General features: G+C 38.6%; 1 protein-coding gene across 2 annotated transcripts in view; it reads left to right on the top strand.

The window, feature by feature from the left end:
* ksr2 (kinase suppressor of ras 2) overlaps nucleotides 1-12454 on the top strand; it is a 104116-nt gene that overhangs the window by 66924 nt on the left and 24738 nt on the right. Inside the window, exons 6-10 of one of the 2 annotated variants that reach the window (XM_044330428.1) lie at nucleotides 7944-8013; nucleotides 9264-9347; nucleotides 9690-9775; nucleotides 10805-10825; nucleotides 11099-11208. In XM_044330428.1, the coding sequence (XP_044186363.1) occupies nucleotides 7944-8013; nucleotides 9264-9347; nucleotides 9690-9775; nucleotides 10805-10825; nucleotides 11099-11208 (371 nt within the window). Of the gene's footprint in view, nucleotides 1-7943; nucleotides 8014-9263; nucleotides 9348-9689; nucleotides 9776-10804; nucleotides 10826-11095; nucleotides 11209-12454 lie in introns of both variants that reach the window. The other variant, XM_044330418.1, reaches the window with a different exon arrangement.

Here is a 12454-nt window from a genome sequence, read left to right as displayed (position 1 = left end):
CCCTACATCTAGCATTCAAAACATGTATTCAGTGAGCACTTCTCCCGCATGATGCATGCTGCTTGCTGTACAAATAAGACTAATCAATAATGAAAATGCAAAGCCTTGCAACTATGAATTATAAAAGGGGATGGAAAAGGAAAAGCATTTTAATTGAAGATTACAAGGAAGATTAACATTGGCTGACTAGAATATGATGTCATATGTCAATAAAAATGTGTCCCTGGTGTCTTGAGGCAGACAGCGCATGGTTTGTGCAGCATCAGTACACCGAAAAGAGACAGTGTATTTCTCAAAATTATGTTGTAGGTTTTTCCCAAAACACCTGAGTTGTCTTTCCAACTTTTACTAATGAATTTAAGGTGGGAGTAACTGATGTAAAATCTAGCTATTTATTAATTAGCGAACATTATTATCCAAAATAAGCTAATACTCTGCTCCAATGGTAACTTCTATGCAATAGATAAACTATTCATTCATCATACATTACCTCTGTCTTTTTCATGTTTTTCCTCCTGTTTTCTTCTTTTTCTTCCCTCGGCACCAGACAGCTTTGGTCTTTTTGACATGATATATTTGAATTAGGTTACTGATGTTAATTGTATCACATTTTACTGTCAGTGTCACTCACTAGTTGAGATATCTCGCCCATACCTCACAATCAGGTAAGTAAGAGCAGGGGGGAGGTCTGGTTATGCTGGTGGGACTTTAAAGTCAATTTACTCTTGTTTCTAAAGCAGAGCTCTTCATCAAGCTCTGTGCTGACTCCAACTAATAAAACCCTGCAGAGGAGCTCGCATCCACCAGTCAATAAAGAGGTTGATTGGTCAATAGTTACTATGTTTGGTTCCTTGGAAAGTAGGGCAGGTATCAGAAACAGTGTCATAAGCCACAGTCTTTGTGAACACTGTTGAGTCTTTGTGAACACTGCTGCTTCTGCATCCGCACTGAAATGCTGTTTTTGAACAAAAGTTTGCACTGATCTCATTGTGGAGTTAGTAAACTCTGCACTTAGAAACAATTAATTAGTCTTAACCTGACAGCTCACCTAACTCAAACAAACTGTTTCAATAGCCAATGAGCCAGCAGGGTGGTGTAACAAAGCAACAGATGTTAATAACATTCAGCTTGGCGCAAAAGCTATTTTCTGTAAGTTATAGACTACAGGCTGTGTGATGTAGGAGACAGCACCGTTTTATCATGATACATTGATTGCTGCATGCGTATTTGAGCTTCCCATCTGTTTGCACCCCTGAAGCATCTTTTTCAGTAAACTTTTAGGATCTTTATCTGTCCTTTCTCTAGATTCAATATGAGACAAGGAACATGAAACGGCCCATGCGTATTAAGTCCTAATGAGACAGCAGATTTGTATAATTACTTAAACAATTAGCTGTTTGTCATCAGTGTTGTCCAAGATCTCTGATATAGCTTCCAGGGGGGTGCGTTACGTCGGCTGAAAGTCCTCCGTAGTGTCAGATTGCCCTCACCACCAAAACCTGCTCTGTCTGTCGGTCATTTTATTCATCTGCACGCCCCGAGCCATTTGAGTTCTCCAACTGAGGAAGTCTCTACCGAGCCATAAGACCTCCAGGCATCATCTGTTCTTCCATCCCTCCTCCCTCTGTCTCACTGGCACACTTAAACCGCCAGTCTAAATCACTCCACTATCTATAAGGCTGTGCAGAGATACTTGTTTCATCCAAGATAATTGCTATTTTTCCAGCGTGGTGATTGCTATTGTGAGTTTATCGCAGGGGTTTTGTGTGTGTATGTGGGTTATTTGTAAAACGTGTGTTTGTGTGTGTGTGTGTGTGTGTGTGTGCGTGTGTACTCGCTCGTCAAAGATGACAGCACAATATTCTGCAAAAAGGCTGATCGGCGTGTAGCTGTTGCCATGGCAACTGTGCAACCTGGCTTTGTCTCTTGTTCATCGGAGGAGTTTTTTTTTTTTTTTTTCTTTTACACAGGGATTGGAAAAAAAAAAAAAGAAACCCTCTCGTCTATTTCTACCCCTCTCTTTGTTCATTTCTTGCTGCCACTCCAAACAAATACAATATTTGCTGAGTTGTGTACTTTCACCTTGCGGAAAGTCTCATTAAAACACACGGATGAGAAACAATTAGGATATGGCAAACAACAGCCTGTAACATATAGCTCATATAACAGTCATGTGCTATAATGCAGCATATTGTGCAGCAAACGCCCACACATGTTTTACAGTCCTGTTCACTTCTTCTGCTGCTCTGCACAGTCCACTCTATATGCCATGATGTCAGACTCTTATCTAGTTAAACAGGCTTCAGCTTCTCATTGACACATTGCGTGCTAAATTTTTGTTTGGTATTCCAGTCTAATGCTATCGATTATCTCTTGATGATACCGTCCCAGTTATGCCATTGATTGCATTCAACCATTTGATTGAAGCTTTTATCCACACCGGCAAAGTGCTAGACTCTAACCATTGAGCTGTGGGGATCTTGATGATTGTGATTATGACAAGAGCAGGTGTGGGTGACGACTTGGTGATGGTACCAACAATGAGAATAATTGGAATTTATATGGGTTTTTTTTTTTTTTTTTTTTTTTGGTTTTGAATCTTTAATTGTCTCATGATGCACTCTTTTTCTCTTTTACCTGCAGTAAAAATTTCTCCTCCACAGGGAATAGCAGTGGTTGGTGCTCAGTCAATCACATGGAGAGGCATCTCAGTCGAATGTCAAATAAACTATATTTGGCACTAAATAGGCTCCTAGTCTCGAGTAGTCTCTTTATCTCTGCACACATACACACACCCGCCCCTCTCTGTTTAAGCCACACACAGATACAAACATATATCTCTTCATCTTTCAGTGTATTTTCATTTCTCTCTTTAACCCACACAAAAATACATACACACACACACACACACACACACACACACGCAACCCTATGGCCTTCTGTGTGTCATGTGACCGGCCAGTGGAGGAGGGAGAAGGAAGGCCATGGCTTAATTAGGCTGAGGCCAATGAGAGAAGATGGAGGAGGACACTGTTGTCTGGCGCCTAGAGGTTTCTAAGCTCCTGTGGGCTCATCTGTCTCTCACAAAACACACACACATGCATACATGCACGTAGAAACTCCACTCCCTAGTTTGTCTTGGTATGTTGATTTTGCATATCCTAAATTTTCCATTATTTGCCTTGTTTACGTGACCGGATATTTATTTCCACACCGCTGTGTACTTGTTTGTCGCTCTCCTCGGGACTATCAAACTGCTGTCAAACGGTGTTGGAAAATGGAAGCTAGCAGGCTATGCTAATAAGCCTTTATAGTGGAAAGCTAACCAGCTGGTTAGTGTAGCGTGCAAATGTAGGTACTAATTGCCACTCAATGTTACTTTGCGGTTATATCAACACCTACTGAGTCATCGGCAGCACTCATTGCTGTGTCATCCTGCATTAAACAAAGAAGAGGGGCAAGCTAATGTTGGGTCTCGTTGTGTGATGTCAAATGACCAGACTGTCAAAACTCAATGGAAACTCTCAACAAGTAGTCCTGTAACCTGAGCACTCCGTACGTTAACCTGTAATTCAAACGGAACAATCCATTTTATATGGACAATTTTTATTGACCACCCACACAGATATTGCATTAATCAAATTACAGCACCAACATCATCAGTCAAAACTGAAAATTCATGCCGCCTGAAATGTAGGGGGTGCAATCATGGCAGAAAAATAAATACACCTTACATTTCTTCTATATGGTAACAACAATTTTGACCAAATAAGTGCACAAGACAAAACATAAATGGATTTCAGTTTATCCTTGAAACATCACAATATAATGATTACATGCTTTGTTTTGCCATTACCCAAGGAAGATAGATGTAGCATGTGATAAGTCTATCAGGCACAGCAACTAACTATATGTATAATAAATATAACTTGGTAAAGCATAACATGTTTTTTCTCAAGGCTGTGGGTTTGAACTTCATGTTGGTGTAGATGATGAGGTGCTTTAGGATGGTTTAGGAAATACGATTTTTAAAAAAATGTTATTAGATTTATTTATGGATTCACAACATTCAAGGCATATCATGCTAAAGTGTTATTTCCAACATGGTCTGCAAACCAAACTAATAAATAAAGATCCACATCAATACAACTAAAAACAACAAAAACAGACTGATAGCTCAAGTAAAATGTCATTTATAACCTGTCATTTTATTCCATTATTGAACTGGAGGGCCCAGATTCAACATGCACACAAGCACTACACACTCCAGTTCGTCCTGTGATGCTGTGTTGCACGTCTGACAGGTTTCTGTCATTTCTCAAGCTTGTGCTTTTTCTAAAAAAAAAATATGATTGGCATGTGTGTGAGCATATTATGTACTTACTGACATATACCCACACTCACCCGTTCTGTGGTGAGTGGTAGGATCATCAAAGATTGTCGTTGAAGACAGACAGCGACATCAACAGCACACACAGAGGATGATAAACAGCCCTGACCACGCTGTTGACAAGTCCAATCATCTGCCAGTCGCCAACAAGGCCGACATGAAGCAGATGATGTCAGTTCCCTCTCTGTATTGAGTTATCAGGTTGATTGAGTGTAATTGAGCGATGCATCGGAGTGCGGAGAAAAGACACCAAGCCTCTGGGGAGACTGGAGGAGGAGGAGGGAGGAAGGGTGTTTCAGGAACCAGGAAATGCTATACGGCACTGGGGCCATGAGATTAGCGCTGTCATATAACTAATGATGACTCGCAGCCTGGTAATCAATTAATAGGACTGATTGAGCCCTTCACCAGAAAACTGAGACACAAAGATATATTTTCTTTCTTTTCTGCTGTAGATGTTGCTGTTAAAACTAACAGAATGTTCATCAGTAATCCCAAGCTAACACCAATCATTGTTAGAGGGAAAGTAAGAAAATTACATAAACATCAATTAGAAGAATTTGGTAATATAGACTTTTTACCCCCAAAAGAAAACTCCTTTAATGAACAATATATAGATTAATGTCACACAAGAAAACAGTAAGACTCATATAAAAAACAGAACATAATAATGGAACTATGTTATCCACAGCAAGATATATCAACCACTGTCTGTCAAGAGTCAGCCCACTCCAATATCTAATATTTGGGTCCAATTTACACAGATTTAAGTGTCTGTTCAAGGTTAGCAAAACTGTTTTGTTGACACATGCAGAACTACGTCCCACCAGCTGGAAGTGCAGCAGGAAGTGGTTCATCAGGTTATTTTCAAGCCACTTGTTTGAGCCAGGCTCGAAAAAGCACCTCAGAGGAAAACAACCCACTTGAAGAATTCAGATTGTTTACTTTCATCAGTATATCAGTCTTAAAATGCAACTAACAAGGTGTGAACTGAAAATTCCTCTTCTTCTTGCAACAATTGGTTCGTTTTATTGAAGATATTTGGAGGTATTAAGTCGTGTGAAGGCAATTTGGTGTACGTCACTAACAATTTTGGTCAGCATGTAATAGGAAGTCCTTGGAATCAAGGTCTTCATGGGTCCACTTGGTTCTGAGGAACAGATACCTGAGTCAAACATCTTGGTCCAATGAAGACCTCTCACTGGGAATGCCTCTATGAGAGTGCAGGTTGGAATTTTGTAATGCAATCATACCTTAGAGGCAGAGCTGCTCTAGAAGCTCAGAAGATTTCTTTCAGTTCAGTTCAGTTTGTAAAAAGCCAATGTGAACATGAAATGGACCAGAACTAAAAGGCAATGATGTTTTTTTTTTTTTTGCATGGTCTGGACCTAATGAATCAAACTACAGCGACCTGTGAAAGCGACCTAAGTATTCCAGGTTAGCTGCTTACTTAATCTACTTTATCTGCCCAAACTGGGTATATTATTACATAGCTAGGTAATCAATCTACAAAGCTACAGTTTCTACAGTAGCAAGCTTTCAGAGCCATGAATATCATGATCATAAACTATTAAAAAATAACCAGATTTTGACAGGAGCTCCTTCTTTGGACTTCAGGAACTTGAAGAATTGTGGTACTTTGGCTTTGACCAATGAGGTTTAAATCGACCAGTGAGAGTCCTTCCACCCCCAGAGGTGATCGGTCTCTGAAAAATGTTTTCATCTGAAGACTCAAATCCACAATCTAAAAGGTTTCAAGATTCATTGTTGGCATCACACCAATTAATCTTAATGCCTTTTGTGTTTCAATCCTAATAAAACCACAAGAGCCTGTGAATATGAAAACTGAGAAAAAACATTTTTGATCTCATAGAGAATACATTCTTTGTGGCAATATTGTGAGATTTCCAGCTGTAACCACCTCAGATCTGTTTCTCTTCTCAGCCTAATTGAAGTACACCTCTCCTGTCCTCTCATATCGATCTGAGTACACACACCAACCCACAGTTCCATTTGAGAAGTTTGATACATTAAGGCTTCTAGGCCTTGTTTTTCATTTGCTTGTGTTTCTGTCTTTATCCTCAAATTTCCCTGATTTATTTTTCATCTATTTCACCCACATAACCCCCTCCCCTCTGCTCCCCTTGCCCTAGCATTCATATTCATCTTAAAAACTAGCGAACAACTCTGCATAAAGGCCTTCACAAAATTACTCAATTATTACACAAATGACTCAAGACTTTGCAGCACTGTTTCAATTATATTTGCATCATTTTCTCTTTCAAAGCAGCACATTTGTTGAGTTTGCTGTTTTTCTTCAAAACACACTTTCCATTCAAAATTGAAAGGCATCACTTTGCAAAAAAAACAGAGACAGCCAAAAGGATGCAAAGGAGGACGGTTGGGACAGTGTGCTTTGACAGTACAGAGTGAATACATACATACATACATACATACATACATATGCTGTCTTTGCAAAACCTGCATATCCTTTTAATATGAAATATTCAACCTATTTTCTAACCCTATCCATATATTTTTTGTGTCATGGTGAAACTCATATGGGTACCTCTTATTCTGTCATGCTTTGTTTAGTTAAATTAAGCTAAATTGGCTAAGTCAACAGTATAACAGAATAAAACCTTAATAGAGCTATAATATGCAGGGCCTCTGCAAAAACTGAAATAAAATATTAAGACAAAAACTGATCTGAGGTTTCCATACAGGTCTGAACTGTGACTCTGCAACATTTTTCAGCACAGCTCTTTTGTTATTGAAATATTGATGGCCTGCACATCATTAGAGCCTGCTATCATTGCAATGCATATCCACTACATCCATCCGCCTTCACAGACAACGCTGTGTAGGCTGCCATTCCCACCTGGTATTAAAAGGTGGCGCATAAATGTATCAGTCTGTTCAGTCATTGCAATCACTAATGGACCAAGCGGAAGGTTTTTGTTGTGAAAACCTTTTTGAAGTGAGAGTTCCTCACAGTGGAATAAAGATAGCACAAAAGTAACCTTATCATAAGAGATATCTAGGTCTATACATGCAAACAATTCCATAGCAGGCAGTTCAGACAGGACCTTGACATTTTGATTCCGTTTTCAGCCTATAAACCTGAGAGAATAAACCAAAAAAAAAAGCTGCCTTTCATTGTATGTTATCTCACTGTGTTGTTGACTGATTTAAATACTCTGGAAGCTGTCATTTTCATTCCTTTAATGACGTAACAGTGTTAGATAGAGGGATAGATAGATAATGCCTACTATCTATATATCTAGACAATTAAGACAATGTCTCTTTCACAGTGATTGGTTGACAATGAGTCATGACTAACCGTGTGCATGATATGCAAACAGCTGATTAAATCTGACACCAAAATGTCAGTTTGTTGCTGCAAAATCAGTTCATCCTCTGAAATGCCATATGTGCTAAATGAATGTTTAATGCAAAATATTTAGTAAATTCTGAATGATGTTCTGTTAGTATTACCATTAAAAAAAAGAAGGAAAACTTAAACGACCTTTCCTCCGTATTTCCTCTCTAGACACTCTCTCAGTGCCTCGCTGGTCCCCACAGATTCCCCGAAGAGATCTGGGAAACTCGATAAAACACAGGTAGGCCTACGGGAAAGTGTGTGGGTGAGTGCGTGTGACACACACGCATACATTGGTGATAGAATGCCAGGCCAATTAAACAAGGCCTCTTGCATAACTCTGTCTCTCTCTTTGTCTCTCTTTCTCTCTCACCCTGCTTGACTCCAAACGCTAGTGATCTAAAAAGTAAAACAATACCGTATTAGTTGTGGGATCTCAGCAACCTCCAGAACGTGGGTGTTTTGCCTGCTGAAAGTCAGCGAGGTGGAAAGAGAAGCTCTAAGCCTCATCATAGGCAGCCAAACTGAGTGCAAATGTAATTTATAAAGCCGTTATTTGAAGATTAAGGCAGGTTTTAAGACAAATGCCATTATTCCACAGTGTCCTTGACGTGCCAATTTGCATTCTTCAAACGTGTGCCCTTGTTGGCCTGTTAAGATAAATGCATTTGCGTAGCTGGTATACAATGCATCACTTTGGCTTTAACACCTCTTCTGTGCTGAAATATTTCTTTATGCAGAATTTGCCCTTAAAGTCACATCATCGTTCATATTTGACAGCGGAGGCCACTAAAAAATCTGTCAGGGGAGCCGCAGCTCCTCAATTGAGAGGAGCTGCGGCTTAATAAAGAGATTTGGATTCTGTCAAACTACATTAGTCACCTGCCATTAGCCAGCCAGCCCCACCGCTGGCATCCAGGCATTACATCAGTAAATACAGCCAATAGTCGCATACGTGCTCATACCACTCAGTGAGTCTATGGAGGGAATTGGTTCATACTCCTGAGCATGTTGTGTATTTGTTTGTTTGAGAAGTGGCTGTGTTAGACTCTTCAAGACTGGTGCATGCCTCCGAGCTCCCATCATTCAGACTGATCGTTGTATTGATGTAAACCCCATGGCCTCTGTCCTGCACCGCAGAGCGACAATATAGACTGTTCATTCGCACAGGGTTACCGAAAGATGAAAATGAAATGGGCCCAAATTAAATCAGCAGGTGAGGGAGATTAGGAAAGGTAAACACTTTTATAGAAGTAGCTTCTTCAAGAATCTCTTATCCTTGCGAAAAGGTTACGCAGCGAATATGTGGCCTTCTCTAGCAAAAGACGTCTGTCAGAATGAGGGAATGTTGTGATGTGTAAAAGGTCAGAAGCAGTGTTTTCACAGTAATCCACAGCTCTTACATGTCATAAAGATAGCGCGACAAGCAGAGAGTGATGTCCTGATTTTTTTTTTACATCCATATCTTACTCTTTCTTCTTTTGCATGCAGGTTTTCCACAAAGTACTGGATGTCCCAGACATGCATAGTATGTGGAAAGGGAATGTTGTTTGGACTGAAATGTAAAAACTGCAAGTAGGTATCAAAACTGATTTTTGTCATAAGTGTCATTGTGTCTGATCACACATATTCATTGATATTGCAGTCATTATTTAATGAAATCAGTTTATCATTTTTTTTGTATTTACCTTTCTTTGTCAATTGTTTTTCTAGGTGACACATGTTTATGAACTCTTTTGTTTTTATTTCACTTGAATAAATTAGCAATTTGCATCTCACGTCTGTTTTTCTATATGTTAATGCTCCCACTTTGCATAGGTTTCATCGCTGAGTAAATAAACGAAACGAAAATGACAACAACAACAACAACAACAAGACAAATGCTAATCAAATGTCTGTTTCTTTTCATGCACTCAGGCTGAAGTGCCACAACAAATGCACCAAAGAAGCCCCACCTTGCCATTTACTGATCATACAGCGAGGCGGTCGAGAATCCCTCAAAGGTATTTTTTATGTGGCATTTCCCTTCTTGCTAAAGTCATCTGCATTTACATTAACACTAATAGTGATATGTTTCCTAGAGCTAATTATACGAAATTAATGAAGTTTTTTTTTTTTTTTTTTTTTTTTTTTTACAATTTTCAAGTAACAAGTTTCTACTCTAAACCAATTTTTTTCTAGATTTCATGAGCCAGGCAAAATAATCGAATTAGAAACAAGTTCAAATGTGTTTAACTTTTGGCTCTGTGTGTGTAGAACTGGTAGTGTTGTCATCTCCAGTGTTGGGCAGTAACACATTACTTATTAACACAGTAATTGCACCTAGGGGTACAGTATGTGATTTGTTTTTCAGTGAAGAATAGTTTAAAGAATTACAATTTGAGATTCAGCTACTAATCCCAGTAAAGCTCCATTACTTTAATACTTTGGGAGGTGGCTTGTTTGCCATCTTATCAGGAGTTTGATGGAGGGTTGAATGAGTCATAGATGTGTTAACATCCAGTGCAGGGGCTTGAGGTTTAGGAAAGAAGTTAGCATCTATATCATCTTCTTATCTGTTAGCGAGTCATTGGTAGCTTTGTCTACATTCAGTTGTTCAGCCTGCATTCAGGAATAAGAAGGGTTTTGTTCAGATATGGATATAAACAAGACAGTCACTGGGGCTAACATTCAATTAAAAAAAGCTGTGTTTTTGTTTAGGCCTTGGATAATAAATGAGTGGGTTAGGTCTGAGTCCTTATTAATAAATGAGTGGGTTATGTCTGAGTCCTTATTAGAGATACTGAAGAGACAATGTTTCTCAGTTGAGTCCTCATCTAAAAAAGTAAAAGAGCCTCAGCTGGTTTAAGCAGATAGAAGGTTATCTGCTGACTAATTAAACCACTTAGCGCATGACGCAGTCACATTTGTCAAACATATTTGTAGTGACAGACAGAAATGAAAAAAATTCTGATTATCTGCTATCAGAATTGAGATTCTTTTGTCTTTCCTCTCTTTTTCTGTCTCCCCTCTCCCCTTTTCTCCCAAATAAGATCACCAAGGAACGACTCAAGGTAAAGAACACTAATTAGACTTTTTCTACACCGTTTTATTGAAATAGAGTGACAGTTTCTTAATGACATATTTTGCTTAAGGAAACTTTTTTCAAACAAAGTGTCTACATGTGATAATGAATGGTTCAAGAAAGGGTAGTCTGTTCATTTTTCACATTAAGCAGGACCTGATAAAGAATTTCCCCTATTTTTCCTAAAACTATCAGGCAAGCGTGTTTAATTTCGGTCTCCCACAGTGCTTCATTATTCCTCTGTGATTTTTTTTTTTAGTAGTAGCTCGTCTGGTACGGACCGAATCAGTGCCATGTGACATCAACAACCCGCTCAGGTACACAGACCTGCACATCAGTCAGACTCTCCCCAAAACCAACAAAATCAACAAGGTAAGTGTAAAAAAATAATCCATGTATTACAAATTGTATATAACCTGTCCTACAATATCACATTTCTTGCATTTTTTGGAGGTTTTGAAAATGGTTATGAGTCACCGTGTCTTTCCCAGGGGATCCTGAAACCGTACGAAAATATCTTCAGCAGTATTGTTGTTTACACAGATGGATTTGTTTTCATACATTGAATATTTTTCAGCCAGCACATCTAACAACTTCTGCTCAGTTCCAGAGGAAAAAGTTTATGACAAGATTCCCATGGTGGTAACATGATGATGGAAATCTTGTGAACTAAATGTGCAATCAAAGAAAGATAGCGTGTGTGTGAACATGTGAACATACCACAACTAAGACCTTTCCACATGCTCAGCTTTCTTGTTTGCCCTCTAAAAGTGCTTACAGATATTTCATATGGAAATATTGTGGGCTATGAGGACCCAATTTTAATGACTGTATATAATGTAAACTCTTTGACTCAGCAAATACTTTCTCACTGTTTTGCCCTCATGTCTTATAGGACATCATGACAACAGCAGAACACAATGTTTACATGTGTGTTTGTTGTGACATTGTATATTGAAGAGGAATGTATTTAAGCCCCACTTAAGCACTAAGGTAAAAGTACTTGTTTTGCAGAAAATCACATATTATCATATATTAAATACACTTAATGCATAAGCAGCATTTTATTGTTGTAGCTGGTCGAAGTGGAGCTAGTTTGAACTGCTTTATAAGGGTCACAAGATAAATCTGAGGGGTTGTGAGATGATAGGAATGAAGAAAAAACAGTTCTGCTTCATAAATTTGGATTAATTTTACAGAAGCTTTCTTTAATCTTTGTGTTTTAGTGAAATATTGGAGAGTTTTACCTCAAACAGTTATTCATTTGAAATCACGTGGGGGGAAATTTAGAGGGGAAATGTCTCTTTGGTGGAACTGCTTACAACTCTGACATCTGAAACATGACAAGGAGACATAACTACACATTGTGTTTTTGTAAGGGGCCACAAGCCAAAACGTTTTGGGAACCACTGGTTTAATCCTTAACAATGCAGTGTAATTTAAAGCTCATCATTATGTTATTTTATGTAAAATTTTAATCTGAAAAGTAACTACTGATTAAAACTGTAAAAAGTATATTTACCCCTGAAATGTAGTGAAATAGAAGTATCAAGTAGCATAAAATGAAAATACTCAAGTGCAAGTACATTAAAATTGTATCTAAGTACAGTGCTTGAGC

This window comes from Thunnus albacares, chromosome 2 (assembly GCF_914725855.1).
Source record: "Thunnus albacares chromosome 2, fThuAlb1.1, whole genome shotgun sequence".
Taxonomy (NCBI): Eukaryota; Metazoa; Chordata; class Actinopteri; order Scombriformes; family Scombridae; genus Thunnus; species Thunnus albacares.
This window is presented reverse-complemented; position numbering and strand designations above follow the sequence as displayed.